The sequence below is a fragment of the Henckelia pumila genome, chromosome 2 (assembly GCF_033568475.1).
Source record: "Henckelia pumila isolate YLH828 chromosome 2, ASM3356847v2, whole genome shotgun sequence".
NCBI classification, from domain to species: domain Eukaryota; kingdom Viridiplantae; phylum Streptophyta; class Magnoliopsida; order Lamiales; family Gesneriaceae; genus Henckelia; species Henckelia pumila.
The window spans coordinates 12,986,830-13,006,776 of NC_133121.1; the positions used below are offsets into that span (position 1 = coordinate 12,986,830).

At 34.1% G+C, this 19,947-nt stretch overlaps 3 protein-coding genes across 3 annotated transcripts; 1 reads left to right on the forward strand and 2 right to left on the reverse strand.

The window, feature by feature from the left end:
- Positions 1 to 602: 602 nt before the first annotated feature.
- LOC140883663 (Golgi SNAP receptor complex member 1-2) lies at positions 603 to 5,214 on the reverse strand. The gene is made up of 6 exons (XM_073290219.1): positions 5,035 to 5,214; positions 4,216 to 4,412; positions 3,234 to 3,323; positions 3,076 to 3,147; positions 1,010 to 1,139; positions 603 to 806 (listed from the first exon to the last, which is right to left on the reverse strand). Exons 1-6 carry the CDS (start codon positions 5,153 to 5,155, stop codon positions 709 to 711), a joined length of 708 nt encoding a protein of 235 aa, XP_073146320.1. The 5' UTR covers positions 5,156 to 5,214; the 3' UTR covers positions 603 to 708.
- Positions 5,215 to 7,909: 2,695 nt separating this feature from the next.
- On the forward strand, positions 7,910 to 10,393 carry LOC140884583 (probable pectinesterase/pectinesterase inhibitor 36). The gene is made up of 3 exons (XM_073291374.1): positions 7,910 to 8,312; positions 9,206 to 9,535; positions 9,702 to 10,393. The coding sequence occupies exons 1-3, from the start codon at positions 7,910 to 7,912 to the stop codon at positions 10,391 to 10,393; spliced, it is 1,425 nt and encodes a 474-aa protein (XP_073147475.1).
- A 975-nt stretch (positions 10,394 to 11,368) lies between these two features.
- LOC140882104 (acyl carrier protein 1, mitochondrial-like) lies at positions 11,369 to 15,386 on the reverse strand. Its single transcript, XM_073287868.1, has 2 exons — positions 15,128 to 15,386; positions 11,369 to 11,910 (listed from the first exon to the last, which is right to left on the reverse strand). Exons 1-2 carry the CDS (start codon positions 15,320 to 15,322, stop codon positions 11,734 to 11,736), a joined length of 372 nt encoding a protein of 123 aa, XP_073143969.1. The 5' UTR covers positions 15,323 to 15,386; the 3' UTR covers positions 11,369 to 11,733.
- Positions 15,387 to 19,947: the final 4,561 nt, after the last annotated feature.

Genomic DNA, 19,947 nt, shown 5'->3' on the forward strand with positions numbered 1-19,947 from the left:
AATTGTAATTTTACCAAAATATAATTTATAACTACTGTACATATGTAAGGCTTATTTTAATTATAAGGGAGAGAAGGAAGTGCCATAGGCTACTCCTTCATAGTCTGAACTTTGAATCTGATCACACTGTGACACAGGCAAGTCAAATGGTGAAGTTAGAGAAGAATTCGATGGATTCGATTTGAATCAGGATTCATATAGATGATATGATTTGAAATTCATCATAATTATTATATTGAAAATTCACAAAATGTACTGGATTTGAAATATACTCTAATTTTATTCATTCAAGTTGATCGATGAATTTGAAATCAATGATTTGTTAAGCAAAAGCTAGTAAATGCTTCCTAAAAGCTCTCCCAAACACTATCGAAGTCATGGAGCAAAAATCCATCATCTTAAATCTATCTATCTATCTATCTATCCTTAAAACACAACATTATCATTCAATTATCTCGATTCTCGATCTAGTTGAACTTCATATTCGATTATTTTTATAAACTCTTCTTTATTTTTAATTTATAAAATAAATTGATATCGTGATGCATTTGTATGTTACAACTAAACAAGATTTTTATACAACATACAAACATAAGCTTGGCTAATAACAATAATGCGCTAAAAAGGCATGTGAAAATCAATAACCTTGATGTGAATATTTCTACACATGGAGAAAGCATCATTTTCAAAGTCAAACAAAAATCTACTTCACTTTGAAAGCCAATAAATGATGAGAAATAGCGTACAAGCAGCGATAACCGCAGATAAGATGAGAGTGTCTCTTGACTTCTTTCTTCTTATTGAACCTGAGAGGATCGAATGATAACGATATCAAATACTGGTTTACGATATACATATTTCTGAAGTGATATTTTTCGAAAATTTCAAGATTTCTGTGGAAAGTAGCGGAAAGAAAAGCTGAAAGTTGAATTTTGTTTGGATAAGTCTGGAAACACGAAATATGAATTTTCATTTGAAGAATCACAGTAATGGTTGCTGTAAAACTTACCGATTAAACCACGGATCACGGGATACTTGTCGCTGAGTAGTTTCACTTTTCCTTGAACGTCACTAAACAAGGTCCTTTGAGAACCCAAGACAGTCCTAGTAGCTTGAGCTTGATTTATAACATCATCAATCTGTAATAGATTGTTCAAAAATGCCTTTAAGAAACAAAAACATGTACGACCTTTAAAAGTTTAAACTGCGTATAGCCATTACAACTACGACAGACATCATGATAACAAAAACTGGTGACGTGAAAAGGAGACAAAGAAACGGGCAATGTAGAAATGGACAAAGCGTAATAGTTATTTCAACAAGTTATTTGACAAAATAATGTAGATTCATAAGAAGGTTCCTTTTCCACAAATAAATTCCCGATGTTGAGTCACAGATGCAACCAAAATTTTATTTTATCTTCTGTCCCAAAATTGACTTGATACGTATCCTAGGGAATATAGACGATAAATACTTCTTTATCCACAATAAGTGCTGGAAAAAATTGGTCCCTTCTTTGATCAAGTGAGCCCATAAAGAAACAACATAACATTACCAAGATCCATTTATTGATGCTTACGCGCCAATGGTGTTTTTCCGTTTAATTGGAAGTACAATCGGGATAAAATTATAAATGAACAAGTCATGGGAAGATTCATGCTATGATCACAAGGAAGCATGAAGGGTATTGCAGTCAAAAGTCAATAATATACCTGGTACATCCAAGAAACAATATAGCACTTTATAAAGCTAAAGTAGTTCACTTTTTACTTTGTAGAATAGAAAGCAAATATAAGTAGTGTTTGGGAGAGCTTTTAAGAAATACTTCTCAGCTTTCCCTTCACAAAATTTTGAAATTTTGTTAAAATAAAAGCTAAAAAGTGCTTTCTACAAGCTCTTCCAAACACTATCATAGTATTATACTCTCTGAGTAATTCTTTTTGCTTTCAATGAGTACATGTGTATTCTATGAAATTTAATTACACTAGTTTAAATAATACTAGTGTTGAGTAGGAGTGGGATGAGTTGAGGTCAATTGGAAAAAAAAAAATTGAACTCAAGCTCGAGCTTAACATAAAGAATCTCGAGCCCGATCTCATCTTCTTACACCTCACCTCTAAAGGAGACTAATGTTGTTATATCTTTAGAAAATTCCAAAATTTTCCTTCCCCACTCAAAACTATTGAGTTGGTAAATCAACCAGCTCAAGAGCCAATATTGCTCAAATTTTAATGTGTTGGCAACTAAATACAACCAGAATATGGACATGCTGGACGGCATAGGCTGAGCAACCACATCCACACGAAGAGATGCCAAAGAGAATAGTGCCAAATGTCAAGAGAATAGAAGAAAGATCAACAGTTAAGATTCAAACTCTAATATTCTTTCTGATTGTCAATCCCAAGGCCAAACCAACTACATATTCTGATTCCCTGTGGTAGGAGCATCACTTTTTCTTCCTTTTTTTTTTCCATATGTACAAATTAAATCATTTATTCAGATTTTTATTTTTAAATTAAAAAGTCACCTTCTTCTAAAGTTATGCTTCCACCTTTACCCTGTGACCGCTGCTTTCAATTGTTGTGTCCAATCATGTCAGGCGCTTGCCTTTCATAACAGAGAGTTCTACATGTCAGGCATATTTACTGATTATTGTAGTGGCCAGCGGTATTTTTATACTAGGAATTCAGATTGATTTATATTTGTCTATACATGAATTCTGACAAGTACATATGAATTCTGAATGGATGTTAATATGAATTCAGAGTGGATGATAATCATGTATGGTGGTGATGAAGTCAGAATATGAAAGGTGAGGTTCTAATTCACACATAGTAATTCCCCATCCAATAAATCCAGAAGGATTTGATGTTTATAACTATCTATTGTTCCTCACAGCCAATATAGTCATTAGCTTTCTTCATAGTACAGTATGGATGGCCAAATCCATAACATTGTGGAAGCTCCTCTAAATTCAAAGTCATATTAAACCATCACAAACAAGTTGTCTATTCTGTCACCAAAATTCTCGATTAAAAATGTTGAAACCATAATAAGTAAATTTCAAAATCTTACATGAGATATGCTACCATGTATGGCTGCTCTTTCTCGTAGCAACTGCATTCTTGGAGATCCACCCCCAGATGCCTGCATAAAATAAAACTTACAGCTATCAAAGGCATTTGGAAACAATTTTGTCACAACCAGAAGTCAAGAAATCTTAGATTTCTCACCTTGTATTCACTAATGTCGTCTCTCACAGAACTGAGAAGCTCTGCATGTTCTTTCATTGAGATAATATTTCCCTTAATACGCTTAAATTCCTACAGAGTATCTGATGTCAATACCACCAACATAAAACCAATATGAGGGTCCAGCAAAAAAAATAATTTGTATGCACGCATGGCGCAAGGGACACTAGTTTTCATTGAAGGATAGCAGGTGCCAAGGACATGAGAAAATGTTCGCTTGTAGAGGACAAGGGCTCTGCAACACACCCCCACCCCCACCCCACCCCCCACCCCCTTCTTTTTTTTTCCCTTGTTGGAGTTGTGCAATTTCTTTATTTACTTCTCCGAGACACAACAAATACGCTCTAAGTATCCAGGGACTTGGTCTCTCTCAATTAGTATTGTATATTGGCATTTTATTAGTTATTTCTCTGAATTGAAGGATAGTCACAGCAAGTTCTCCAGCACAGAACCACAACGCGCGAGCACCGTGGCACAGTTAAGTACTTCTAGCCTAAAGACATTTCTCAGGAATGAGAAGTCAACAACCATTTCAAGAAAAGCAGTACAACATATTAACATACAATGTATAAATATATTGATGCAACGTAAATGGTACTAGTGTTTGATGAGTATCCAACAAACTGACAAAGTTGACTATCCTTAGACAGATTCTGAATATTTGTCACACTTAGATTTCAAAATTATTAGATACAAAGATCACAAAAGGGTTAGTGAACAGCAACTTAGGATGATATGAGCATCTCAACTCTGAAAGTAGCTGCTCTGTATTTCACTGTAGTTTTAAGTAGAGAAGGCAATGGAATAGCAAAAGCAAACATCATTTTTAAGTAGAGAAGGAAATAGAATAGCAAAAGCAAACAGCATTCACCCATTTTGTTGCTTAGCATACAGCTCGAAGGCAATAAGTGAAAATCAAAAGATCATGGTCAAAACAACCGGGTAACAAGTAGCAGTAAACAACCTGGGTAAACTCATGAAGTATGTCCCTATGCCTTGCAAGTTTTTGAGTGACTGAAGTAGTCGGATCAGCAGATGCAGCACATCTACTCATCGAATCATTTATATCCAGAAGCTTCTCAAGTAATGATTGAATCTCCATTTCCATAGACTTCCATGACCTGCTGGACCCAACAGTCGGTGAACTGGCATCCATGTAACCTGGGAACACACGAAAGCATCAGAAACACAAGCACCATGCTAAATGATAAACATGAATATACAAAGCAAGTGTTTGAAGAGCCAAAAATCTAGAATTACGTTCTCCCAACATGGTCACAGATAGCACAAATAACCAAGTACATAAATCCTTAGACTTAGGAAACAATCACATGAAGCATGGGAAAGTGTCTTCTTATGTCAGACAATTATCTTGATACCTCCAGCTGTATCACAAATGGCAAAAGGCCTTCTCAATTTCTTAATCAACGAATCAACTCACACTAGGAGTTTTTTGCCCTAATTTTCCTTCTCAATTTCTTAATCACCAAATCAACTCACACTAGGAGTCCAAATCACGTCAATGCAGCCCCATTTAAATCCAAGATACTTAAATTAAATTCATGTACCAATGTCCAAATAGCAATCAGGTGGAAAAAAATGATCAGAACTCAAACCAAATCAGCAATCACAAGTTCATATACAGAACGTCACATACAACATCTTCACATTACTATAGCAAGATCAGAAGTTATACCGAGGGAACAAAAAAAATAGTCAACGAACAACGAAAGAATGCCAGCAAATCGACATGCCAGAGGATCGAAAAACGAGAAATACTCACCTCCCTGTGTGAAGCGAGCACCAAGCTTAGCGTAAGAGGAGAGCTTCACATCGAGATCGCCTTCGATTTTCCGGGCTTCTTTCCTCAGCTCCTCCCAGCCTGACTCTTGCAGAGCATCCATTGCCGCCGGATCTGTGCGATTCCACCGGTTTCCTGGGAGATAGCAATTTGATTATTTTTATTTATGACAAATATAAATACATAATCATTTTTTTTGGTATATTAATTAATTAAACATTTAAATATTGCTTATAGTTATCTGTTTAGTACTACTATTACTAATGTAAAAATAAATTTTATTACTCATCAAAATATGACGCTAGCATTGAGTTTTTCACCTTTTTTTGTTTTGTTTTGAAGTTAAGCTTTTCACCTTTTAAAAAACAAAAATTGTAGTTTTCAACAAAAAAAAAAAAAAACAAAAACAAAATTGTAGCCACACCCACACTTTCCAAAATTCTAAATAAAATCAGATCTCTTAATGCAAACCGAGTTCTTAAAATCTACTCAACAAACACTACAAGCTACCCGGTACATTTTCATGTTTAATTTGTTCGTGCAAATCGTTTACTAGTAATTATTCAATATTTTTACGAAAAACTGATCTACTTTGAATTTGATAATTAATGCATTGCTTGAATTTTTCTAGACAAAGAAGATGAATAAGATCAAAACTTTACTTAATAAACAAAAATCCAGAGGCAGGGGCGGAGCTAGGATTGAAAAATACCTGGGGCTGGCTAACTGGCTCCGCTTCGTGTTAGATAATATACATGTATGAAAAGTCAGTTAAAATCGAACCGAACTTTCTAAAATCGAATTAACATTTTTTCAGTAAAACGAATCGATCAAACTTTACTATATATGAACACCAAAAAAATAAAAAAAAAACTATTAGTTTGATTAGTAATAAAATTAAACGATCTCGATCTTTTAAAAAAAAAAATCAAATTCTACTTCAAAAATTATAGTTAAAAATTGAATTATATAAATTTAAATTATTTATTAGAATATATATTTTCAAATCTAGTTATATTGTCCAATAAAAATTTATTGAAAAATTTAACATTATTAATTTTTTTATATAAATATTAGGTTTGTTCAGTAAACAAAACAATCACGTTAAAAACCGAAACCAAAGCGACCTAACTAATTATTTTTAAAATCTAAAACCAAAATTTTGAATAAACTCCTATTTTTCAGATGAATTCAACTCGTTAGATTATTCTGATTGAAATTGATATTTTCTATTCATTTAAACTGTAATTGATATTTGCCCCTGATATGTCGATATATGTTATTTCAGTTTAAAAATAACTTTTAAATTTTTATTTTCTTCATTTTCTGAAATACCTAATTAGAAAATTTCATTCATCCCAAAAATTTACAAGAAACGTTCATTTTTCAAATCTCAAAATTATTGAATTTTCAGTTTTTTTTAACAAGAAAAATCGCAATGCAAGCTCAATAATAATTTCAAAGTCAATAAGATCTCAAATATTTCAATTTTCAACCAACTGATTATTTTTTTTAAATTTCGGAACAATAGTTTTTAGGGTAAAAATCCAAACTTGAAAATTCATATGTATCATAAATCAATATTATCACAACTAAATATTCAAAAAAAATTTAGACTTGTCAAATTTATCTCAAATCACATAATTTTAAAACCTAGGACAATAAATCAACCAAAAAATATAATAGATTTTTCTATTTTTAAATTTTTTACATGGGGTTAAATTTTTTTATTTTTAATTTAAAACTACTAAATTTTTTTTTTTTGAAAATTTGGGTGGGACCGGAGCCCACCCTAGCCAAGGATGACTCCGCCCCTTTCCAGAGGTTCTTGAATAGAGCAACTTTTCGAACTGAGAGGTGGTGGTTAATCCTGTGACGGATACATATCATATATTATTATGAGTTCTTGTCAAAGCGTTATTAAAATTTGAAAATGCAAGTCAAATCTTTTAAAATATACACTAGGTGATGTATGTGCGTCAAATCGTTTTAACTTTTTCAACGTAATTTCATTTTTTTCAAACTAATAATTTTGATTATATAATATATTTGTTATGCATTTCTAGATTTGTTTTTTAATTCATAGAAGCATATTAATTGTTTCATTCACACTCATGACGAGACATGGACATGCAGCTTTTGTATATACATTCATAACTCGAATGGATGCACAGAATAATATTCTAAGTTTTAAAATGTGATTTTATTTTATTTTATTTTGTGTGTCCGAAAAATGTGATATTGCGTCTAATAATTCTTTTACATTGCGCAAGATTCAATGCATCAAAATTGTTGATATATATATGGATGTCCCTATCCTTGTAGCAAAACCGAAAGAATTAGAAATAGTTTAAAATGAACTACAAACGACTTTTATAATAATTTAGATTAACCATTTTTGTAAATTCAATTCGAAAATGCATATAGTGTACTAGTTTCTATAAGAGTTCATTGTGTAGTCGCGCTTGTACAAACATAGGATCCCGAGCATGATAATATGACTTTATGTACACATTTCATTAATGAAATATGAAAAAAAAAAAAAAACCTGAAAAGGAAAAACACACACACACACAAGAATCGAAATAAAATTTGACGTCCACTGACCAAAATATTTATTTCAAACAGATCTCAGTTGGCATTCATTGTTCGACGATATTGATGAAATGCAATATCCTTATTTCGAAGCTAGCCACGCACAATAATATCAGCAAGTTAGCTCCAACACGAAGACACATGGCCATATATACGTGTGTATAAGCTTACGGACCGCGCGATCGATATATACGTACGATCCCATTCAATGATCATCTAATTTGCATTAATTCATTCGATTTTTTAATTATATAAAAAAAAAATGTTTTCATTTTCGACCACCTTTCTCCTTCTTCTTCTGCTGGCCTCTGCAAGCTGTGCCGTCGATGTTTCTTGCAGCAGTGAAGAGCTGGTTCGAGTGGTGAAAATGGTGAGGGAGGAGATGCTGCATGCAATAGCTAGCTGGGCGGATATTAGCCGGGACGGGCGTGGCGGCCGCGGGGTCGTGGGCGATTGCTTGGAGATGTATCGTGACGTGGAGCCGAGGCTGGCCCGGATAGTTGGGGCCGATCGGAATTGTAGCCACGATGACGGCGTGACTTGGTTGAGTGCTGCATTGGCCAGCCATAACACTTGTGCGGAGGAGGGGTTGCTGTCGTCGGAGGCCCCGGATTTGGGTTATTTGATCAGGGAGGGATTGGCTGTGTATGGGAAATATAAAATGAGTCCAAAGAAGGGGAGGACAAAAGGTGAGTTTGATTGATGAATTGAAATGGGTTGATTTGATCTATATCTAGAGTATTTTTTTTTTTTTATAAGCGAGATGGGTCGTTAGACCTTCTATTTCTTGTGTCGAAATTATAATCTTTATTATTACAAGCATTGCCATTGATAAAAGTTCACTACATTAGTGTATGCTCGCAGCACCATGCTCCTAAATTTAAAAAATTCAAAATAATATTGCTAGAGGATTATAAATTGAAAATTGTTTATAGATGTTGTGATTTCATTTCAGTATAATTTGGAAATTTTATTATAAAAAAAAAACAAACAAACAAAATTTAAAAAATGGGGAAGAAACAAAGATGACGTACAAAGTAAAACTAAAATTGGATAATATCGTACGATTAAAATTGGATAATATAAAAAATTAAAATTACATAAAGATCACAAACTTTGAGATCAAAATGTAAATTTTTCCTTTAATTTATTTAATAGTATATTGAAAAATCCATTTAAACTAGCAACCGTGGACACGCATTTGCGTGTGTAAAATAATAACTACAATATATATGAATTTTGATGTTTAACAGGTTAGGTTAATTAGAAGAAAAAAAAAACTGAAATCGACAAAGAGTGTTATTGGATGAAGAAAACAAAAAATTGAAAAGAATGTATTTTGGGTATATTGAAAAATAGACCATGACAGCAAGTTATTTATTCTAGATATGCCTACACTTAATAAATAATAAAAGATTTATATCAACCTAAATTTTTTTTTTTTAAAAAAATAAATTATATCAGGGGTCTTGCCGTCTTGTCATGTGGGGTAAATCAAGTTCTTGGCACACAAGATTTCATAAATGTGTAACACATATCTCTAATCCTTATAATTCAGGGGTGAAGAGGAAGCCAGGCTCCAACCAAGAAGAGGGGCCACTAACATCTTGGAACCCGGCCACTTCAAAGGCTCATCTCGTAGTTGCTAAGGATGGCTCCGGGAATTATAAGACTATCAACGAAGCAATCGCGGCACTTGCTCAAATGGGCGGAAATCGCCCCGATAGGGCGATAATATACGTGAAATCCGGCGTGTACGACGAAAAAGTCGAGATCGGTAGGGATTTGAAGAACATTATGTTGGTTGGGGATGGCATGGACAAGACTATTGTCACAGAGAATGGTAATGTGCAAGATGGGCAGACCACTTTCAGTTCTGCTACATTTGGTAAGTACTAATATATATTGTTAAGATGTCCCATATCGGTTGGATATAGTTTCTGAGATCGAGATCTGAGACTTAGACAATATTTCGTTTGAGTTAGGTACAAGTCCCTTGTCTTTCAACATATAGTTATTTGAGTGGTTATACTTGTTTTTTGTTTGTGTGCAAGGTGTTTCGGGTGACGGGTTCTGGGCCAGGGGCGTGACATTCGAGAACACGGCGGGGCCGCAAAAACATCAAGCAGTGGCATTGAGGGCAAGCTCGGACCTAGCCATTTTCTACCAATGCAGCTTCAAGGGGTACCAAGACACCCTTTTAGTCCACTCCCTGCGCCAGTTTTATCGCGACTGCGAGATACACGGAACGGTCGACTTCATATTCGGGGACGCGGCCGCGGTTTTCCAGAACTGCGACATATTCGTTCGCAGGCCGATGGATCACCAGTCCAACATGGTGACCGCACAGGGAAGGGACGACCCGAACGAGAACACGGGGATTTCTATAGTGAATTCCCGAGTCGTGCCGGCTTCTGATTTCGGCGATGTTAAGGGGATGTTCAAGAGTTACCTAGGCAGGCCATGGAAGAAGTACTCGAGGACCGTGGTTTCTAAGACGGACCTGGATGGTATGATTGATGGCAAGGGGTGGACGGAGTGGGACGGGGATTTCGCCCTCTCGACGCTCTACTACGCCGAGTATATGAATACTGGGACTGGGGCTTCTACGGATGCTAGAGTGCAATGGCCTGGTTTCCATGCTTTGAGTGACCCTGGTGAAGTTGCCCCGTTCTGCGTTCATAACTTCGTCGGGGGAGATTCGTGGATTCCGGCCTCCGGTGTGCCATATTGGTCTGGAATATGACGGAATTGTGCTCGGTGTACATGTAAATATATATTGATGCTCATCGTGGAAGTTAGTTTGATGGGCATGTACTCTAAAAAGAGTGAAGAATACTTATAATGAAAATGGAGCAAATATGTGACAAATATTTAAACATGATTCATGATCAAGAATGCCATATAGCATTATCATTATCATGTTATCAATTTAGTATCACATTCTTCGAACCTTTACCTAATCGTGTTGAAATTATATGTATGTATGTATGTTTATCACGGGTTTTTCGACCCTGCAGAGAGGGTAATGTGGAATCTGCAGTGGGGGTATTACCCTCTCTGCAGGGTCGAAGCACCCGTTTATCACATCATGATAAATAATTATTCTCGTGTACAGAAATTCGAGTGCTCGAGTGGGTTAATTATACTACATTCTTATTCATTTTTTAAATTATCGAATTCAAACCGAGATCAAGTATATTGAGATTTTTTAAAAGACAAATTCAAGTTCAAATTATTTTTGCAAACTTTGATATTTTAATAACGTGATATAATTTTGTATAAAAAAATGTGTTTCAAGTTTTCGGAGTCCTTACTTTCGATCAGACCATTCGCATACATGCTCAAACTCGAGCTTTAATTCAAAACAAACTCGAACCAAAAATATGTAGCAATCAACCTTCGAGTTTGATTCGAATTGTAACGTTCAACTCGATTCCATTAATTTGCACCCTAACTGCAGTCAGACATTTAATTAGCCTGTCTTCATAGTGACATATCATCCTTATAAGAACTTTGAATTTTAAACGTAAGTCTTTGTCTTTGACCAATTTACAGAACGAGCTGCTACGTACACAAAAATGAATGAGAAAATGGGATTTTCTATTTTTCTTGTCTCTAAAACTTAAAAGTTTGGTCAAATGTAAGTCATGCTGAAAATTGAAATTGGTCCAAACATGACATTTGTTGGACTAAAATCTCAATGCTAACTGTAACTAAACATGAAATATGCCTACTGTTACATCTACCTTTCAACCTAACATGTACACTACCTACCTGAGGCAAATCTATCGAGAATGAATTCAAGAACTACAGAATGCACATGTATTTAACCATCCACTTTTCAGTTTTCATTATGAAAAATTTGTCAACAAATCAGGATCAGCACGGAGCTTCCTTGCCAAAAGAAAAAAACATTAACACTCCGTTTTGGCACTGTTTGTCGAGCAAGGCCAGATTATTTCTCGTCCCTGGATCAAATTTATACAACACCCCTAAGCCAAATAAAACTGCATGCAATTGCAATTACAATTGCCAATAAGACTTTGATAGATGAGGATTCAGAACATAAAAATCCAGAATAACTCAGCTAGCCATTGGATGGTTGTAAACATATTCGATTGCAAGAGAGCAGGAGTCGATTTTATCAGCTTCCTTGTCAGGAATTTCAAGCTTGAACTCTTCCTCAATGGCCATTACAATCTCGACAGTGTCTAAGCTATCCAATCCCAGATCTTTCTGAAAATGAACATCAGGAGTCACCTGAAGAATGTGGAATGGAAAAACCATGAAACTTCTGCTGATAATTTACAGTATGGCCGATAATAATGATAATGATAATCACTGCAGAAAGGCATAACATCAAACTCACACAATTTTTAGAGTCAACTGAGATGCAGATCACACGTGAATAGCAAAACTGTGATATCCAAAATGAAAGTTCTAGTAGATTCGTTAATTGAGAAAGAACTACCATATGAAGGGTCAAATATAGCCCTGAAAAATGCTCGAACTTCTCCATAGGAATTGAGTTTATATCATGGGTGCCCTTGTTGAGAAGAAGATAGTTGAGAAAATATCAAAATCATTAAATAAAAATAAAAAATTCAAAGAGCTGGGTAATTTCAATATGGAGTAAACACCGAGGATTTCCTAATACACTGCAGCCCATCATCGTATTGTTTCTGCAAATGTTCAATAGTCGGGAGACGATTTCATCGATTAGCAAGAGTTCGCAAGCGACTTTGATTTTAATTACGCTGATTGAAGATAAATTAGAATAATCTGCATGCAATATATGGAATACAAAATGTTTGGCTCTCAAGCATTTTCTCGATGATTATAAAATATTTTTTTACCAAAATAATTTCATTATATGTATAAATACGGAGCATTCAAGAATTAATTTTTGATGATATCCTTTTCATATATATTTTATCATGGGATTGTGCTTTGGAACCTAGATGGATAGTGATAGTCGAGGATAGTCCTCTGAGAGATTAACTAACTACGAATTATATCAATTACACCAAGAGGATCAACAATGCTTAATGAGCCAACTTTGATGTATATTCTGTTATGTCAAAATAATGATAATGTTGTGAATCTCAAATTTAGTTATAAAAATTACTAGTATATTGCTGATCTCTTGAAATGAAGTGCAGAGATCCTTTGATAAAAATGTCATTTTGTAAATAAGGGAAATGACTTTTATATATTATGCAATGTAACATGGTGCCTGTAAAAAGTGTGAAACTACTTATGACGGAATTTGTCATTCACCCTTTCCAATTAGTTTCAAGTGATCCCAAAAAAGCTAAGGTATTTCTACGTTTCGATGATATGATATCTGAAATATGTATACTTAGATTATAAGAAGTTAAAAATGAAAGTAAATAATACAGTATAACAAAATAAAAATATGGTGTTTCACATGACGATGGATAAATTTGACATATTTTCTTACTAATACCAAAATAAAACCTATTAATATTAATTATTTAATTTTCCTAGAAACATTTTATCAATAGTTTTTTAAATTTTTTTCAGTTATCATAAATATTCAATCACATTTTTACAGTTTAATCAATTATAAACTTAATTATTTTTTGTTTTTTTTTTCTAATTAATGTTATGATTACAATTTACAACTATAACTAAAATATTTTATAATTTTTTAGTTTAAAAATTAATAACAATTTTATTTTATTGGCAACAATTTCCGATTGACGTATCATTGACAAAACAATTTCCGATCCCAAAACTCATAAAATTGTCAAAGCAAGCATCACAGCCACCGCCATCACCTCGGTACACCAGCAACCACCACTATCAACCTGAACTTTGCGATCTATTATCTACCATGGCAACCAACCATGCTCCTATTTCCTACTTCACCATCCATAAGCACCCTCCATGAGCCAACCCCAATTTACTCTATCTAAATTACTTTTCGGTCCCACTTTCCCTCTATGTTTAATAATACTACTACATAAAAGATAGCTATTTTTTGGTATTGTCAACGATAATAATGGTAAGAAGATTGTTTAGTCTGAATTTAGGTTTAGTTTCCAATTCCATGTGGGTTGAAACTTAAAAGGGGAAATAATGCAGTAGTTTTATGGGGGTTATGGTGGTGTATGCAGACAAGTGATGGAATATTGCCTCAATATCACCATTGCATGCATGTGATAAATTATTAAGACATCTGTGTAAATAAAGTCTACAGATCGGGATACACCCATCATTACAGCTGGAATAAGAGCAACCCCATGTGAGATGGTAATCAACTAATTACCAATCCTATGTTTATCTAGTAAACCAAAAGGTGCCTAAGAGTGATAATTGGCAGTTCTGAGGTTACAGGAAGGTAAGCAACTACATTGCTTAAGTTGCCAAGCTTTAGATTTTTTATTTTTGATTTTTGAGATTTACTTATTTTGATGTAAAATGCATCAGCTATGCCAATGATAATAAATTTTTGGTTATTTTAATGCAATTGTACATGCTTTGACTCTTTGGATTATAGCATTCGATTTGGAAACGTTGTTTTGTCAAATCGCCTGCTCAGCATGTGACATAATGCTCCCAAAGCACAATAATTTAGAATTATGTTTGTTTACTTGGTTCACACCATTAGAGCAGCGACAATATGGTGTCAATTGATGGAACTGAATGCCCAGCTAGGGTTCTTGACTTGTTTCAAAGTTAGTATCCTCAAAAAGGTTTTGGGTCATCTTCCTTCCAAAATAAGCAAGGTGAATTTGCATAATAGCAACAGATGGCTGGTGGTGCGGAACTCACTGCGTGTAAAGTTGAAGAGAGTGTTACTTGTGAATCTGTGATAGTAAGTGTCAAGATGGACACATGATGTGAATGAATTTAGAGTGAATGTTTTTAATTCTGAAAATGAGGAATGGGAAGGTCGAGAGACTCATTGTCAATTGTGAGTGCCACACCAGATATGGAGGCGTTGATAAAAATGCACAAGGAACTCCGCTTATGCAGCAATAGCTCGAACAAAAATGGGGCGAAGGCATTCAAATCCTATTTGCCAGGGGTTTGACTAACAACTAGGACCAAAGACTCCAAGCCAGGCTGATTTAACAATTTGGATTGATTGTTGCACTTTCGAAATTCTTTTAAGTTGTTACTTGGAGTGACTAGAGATGAATTGGAACATAATGGATTGTGCTCCCAGTTTTGGAAATGAAAATCACTAAATTCCCCAGTTTAATCAACAACTTCTTTTTTTTATATAATTACCTCAGATACTACTCTACATTTTTCCTAATGTACACCAAGTTTTCCAATTCTTCAGCAAATCTTAAACAAGCATACTCATATAAAACTGAAAGGCAACCCCCAAAAAAAATACTTTTTTCTCTTGACACAACAACTATTCTTGAAAATTACGTCAAAAAAAAACAACTATTCTGAAAATTAAGCGCAATTCGCAAAAGAGAAGAGGAATCAAGACCTTGGAGGGATCGACTTTGGGGAAGCTCTTCACGATGTCGAGCACTCGATCCACCACTTGTTGCTTGTCGAGGTGATCATCACCGTGAGACGACATCGAGCGAATGGCCGTCAGTCTGGAGCAGTTCACGTATAGGGTTCCGCCGATGGGGACCCTAACGTGGCGGAGAATGGTGGATTTCAACGCCGACGCCATCTGACCCTGCGGGTTGAAAGTGAAATGGCTTTTGTTTATAATTATTTAGACATAAACACGGTTCGATGGGATATTTAGGGAGAAGGGAGTGAAATTTATACCATTAAAAAAAAGGATCGGTATATATTTGTGTTTAATTAATAAAATTAAAATATTAAAAAAATAATAGATTTTAAGAACCAATTTTTTTTTATGTTTGGGTTAACCCAAGTAAGATCTTGGATCGACCTGCTTGGGGTCGACCCAAGCTTGCTTATGCTTGGGTCGACCCAACTTGTGCTGCGGAAAGATGTTTTTGCAGCGCGCTGTGGAAAATCGTTTCTGCGCGCTGCGGAAAGAAGCATTGTGTGCCGCGAAAAAATCATGTTTCATTAAATTCGGGATGCGATACATAGGAGACTATGCTGATTGTCAATTCCATAATACATTTTTGTTTGTATCACATTTATTTGTATTTTTAACATTTCTGTTTGTAAAAAAGATTAGACAGTTAAATAATTTTTTCGTTGCTAATTTTACAATTTTGATCAAAATTTACATAATTTTGACATAAAATCGTATATGTTGCAACATATTGATCCACTAATTTTACAAGTTTGTTCTATAATCGTACACATTTTAACATACGAATTCATTAATTTCACAAGTTTGACCGATAATTACATAATTTTTGACATGTAATTACACAATTTTGTCTAATGTTTATTGATAATTGTATATTTTTTAACAATTTATCCACTAATTTCACGAGTATGTTTTATATTCGTACATATTAACGTATGAAACCGCAAATTTCACATGCATATTTTTATCCATTAATGTTGACCGATAATCGTATATGTTTTAACATATGAACCCACTAATTTTACACGTATGTTTTATAATTGTACATGTTTTAACACATGAATCCGATAATTTCACAAGTATTTTGACCTATAATCGTACATTTTTTAACATATGAATTCACTAATTTCACACATATGTATAATCGTACATGTTTTAACATATGAATCCGCTAATGTCACAAATATATTATATAATCATACATGATTTAATATATGAATCCAGTTATTTCACAAACTATAACATTAGTTAGTATAACATATATATCCATTATTTTCCAAGATTATGTTGTATGATTATAAATATTGTAACATATTAATCGATCAATTCACGATTATGTTATATGATTATACATATTGTAAAATATTAATCGACTGATTCACGATTATGTTATATGATTATACATATTGTAACATATCAATCAACTAATTTCACGGTTATGTTTGTTGATTATACATATAAGAATCAACTGATTTCACGGTCATTGATAATTGTACATGTTTTAACAATGTATCCACTAATGTCACGAGTATGTTCTATAATCGTACATGTTTTAACACATGAATTCGCTAATTTCACAAATATGTTCTAAAATCGTATATCTTTTACCATATGAATCCGCTAATGTCACAAGTATGTTGACCTATAATCGTATATATTCTAACATATGAATCCGTTAATTTCACAAATATGTTATATAATCGTACACGTTTTAACATATGAATCTGCTAATGTCACAAGTATGTTCTATAATGATACATGTTTTAGTATATAAATATGTTAATGTCACAAATATATTCTATAATGATACATAATTTATAATATGAATCAGCTAATTTTACGATTATGTTTTTCAATGATACATGTAATGAAATATGAATCCAATAATTTAACAAATATGTTATATAATCGTAAATGTTTTAACATATGAATCCATTAATATCTCAGTTATATTATATAATTATACATCAATTGTGCTTGATCAACCCAGTACCAAGCTTGGGTCGACCCAAACACAATGAATACTTGAGTCGACCAAGTATTTTAAAGCTTGGTTGACCAAGCTTTTTGGGTCGACCCAACAAAAGCTTGGGTCAACCCAATGTTTGGGTCTACCAAGCATAATATAATGCTTGGGTCGACCCAAGCAATTATATGCTTGGGTTGACCCAAGTAGATCACTTTGCATGGTCGACCCACAAGCATTTTTAAGCTTGGTCGACCAGCTTTTTTTTAGATGGTCGACGCAAGTTTTTTTTTTGTCAGATAAGAGTAAGGTAAAGGTACAATCAACTCATTTTTTCTTAAAAAAAATCAAGATCCTTTATTTTTAAATATTTTTTCCTTCACTCCTATTTTTTTAACCGGCCCATGGTTCGATATAGGGGGAAGACTCGGAGCGGCTTATACGATTTGGGTTGCTCTAAATATTTTTATTTTTTTTAATCTGATGGATATTTAAGATAACAAAAAGAGTAACACTCATGTGAGAAGTCTCATCCATGAGACGGGTCAACCCTACCCATATTTATAATAATAAGTAATACTTTTGTAATAAAATGTAATACTTTTTAATTGATAACTCATATAAGAGATCTGTTTCAAAAAAATGACCAATGAAACCGTCTAATAAGAGTTTTTGCCTAACAAAAATGGCACACGAGATAATCAAAATGATTACAATTAATTTCTTAAAACACTAATTTGAGACGATTTCCTCAATTTTATTACACGAATCTTTTATTTAACTCAAGTATTATTTTTATCATAAATATTAGTTCATAAACTTAAGCATGCAAACTTGATGTTTGGTAGAGCATAAAAGCTCTTTCAAACAACTTATAAGTTGTTTGAGAGCTTTTAAGCTCTAAATTTTCGTTTGGTAAATATTTTTAAAAACAACCTATAAGCTGTCAAAATAAATTGTTTGACAGCTTATAAGATGTTTTTAAAAAAGTAAGAGGGGTACTTTTTTTCAAAAAGATCTTATTTTAACATTCTATTTCTCTAAAATATCCTTAAATATTTTAATAAATCTTCATCATATCCTCCACCCATTAAATATTATTTTTTTTAAAAAAATTCAAATCACATAATTTTTTCTAAAATAAAATATTATAACAATTTTTTTATTTTTTAATATATGTTTATTCTAAAACTATTTTCATATATGTATAACTCGAAACATTATTTTCATATAATTATACCCTTTTTGGTAATTTCGACGATAAAAAGATCTTATAATACCAAACACATCAACATCTTTAAGTTATTTAAAATAAATTTCTCCAAACACTTTAACAACTTATTTTTAAAATAAGTTTTAACAGCTTATAAGCTCGTAAAACAGCTTTTAAGCTCTAGCAACTTATAAGCTCTTTTTAATAAGCTTAGCCAAACACCCTCTAAAACAGCAAATCCAAATAAACTGCGGAAGCTATAAACAGTACAAATCCCAAATAGTTATACAACCAAATCGAATAATGTAATAATCCCAAATACATCAAAAAAATAAGGACCAAGGCAAAACCCCAGCTGGACGTCCACAGTCTAGCCCTTCCTGGATCCACCAGCCTCGTCCAAACGCAAATCTGCACCATGGAATAGGGTGTCCAGATACACAAAGTACGATACGTGAGCATAAACGCTCAACACAAGAGTATGAGTATACTTTATTATATAAATGCATGCATGCAAGTGTATCGCCTACTGAAACTAGAGGCCAAAGGATCAGATAACAAAGACAAATCGGGCCCTGATATGTAACACTATGTGCCGTCGCTTCAGGAGGTGACTCTCATACCAAATACCAGTGGATACTCCGGACCCAAATCGATGGAAATCCATCCACTAACAGAATATGGTAAAACCCTATAATATCCCAAAGATATAGCTCGATATGAAATATGCATGCAACATACAGTCGTGTCATAAAAATATACACATAAAATCATGTCAGATAACTCATGCAAACACATAATACATGCATACTCAGTCAGGATATCTTGAACAGTACTTTCGTACCTCAACTAATAGGCAAGCTCTACCAGCTCTAAGTTCACGCCTATAGTCCGCGCTACAATGCCAAATAATATTAATATCATTATATTATTATAAAAATCTTAACTAGACTATAACATACTCCCTATTTACTATAAGGAGCCAAAGCTATACCTGCGTCTGTCATCAGCCCTTTGCTGCCGCTTGCTTCAAAACTAGGCCACAGCTCCGCTACGACGCCCGGATCGCGCTGCCGCTTCCGGATTCCTAAAAGGAAGCCTAGAACGCCCTAGATCTAAGATAGAAGTCTAAAGAAATGAGAGAAGAGAGAAGTTGGTGTGCCTGAAATGAAGTCTCGGCCCTCTATTTACAGACGGAGTTCGGACTGTCCGTTCCACGACCGGAGCCTCCGAACATGTTCGGACCGTTCGACTTGACTTTGGAGCGTCCGAAGTCCCATCCATGATGTCATTTTGCTGACGTAACCAATGACGTAATACCCAGCCCTGTTCGGATCGTTCGAACCCGTTCGGAGCCTCCGAAGCCTCATCGGATCGTCCGAACTCCTTCGGACCATCCGATCTCTTTCTTCGGGCCGTCCGAACTCAGGATGTTTAATTGTGATTAGTTTCTTAATCACCTTACTTGGTTACGGGCTACTACATTCTCCTCCACTTAAGATATTTCGTCCTCAAAATCAGATCTTAAGTACCGAAATACAAACAACATGCAAAAACATCTTTTATTTAGATTCGAACATTATACAAGGTACAACTTAATAC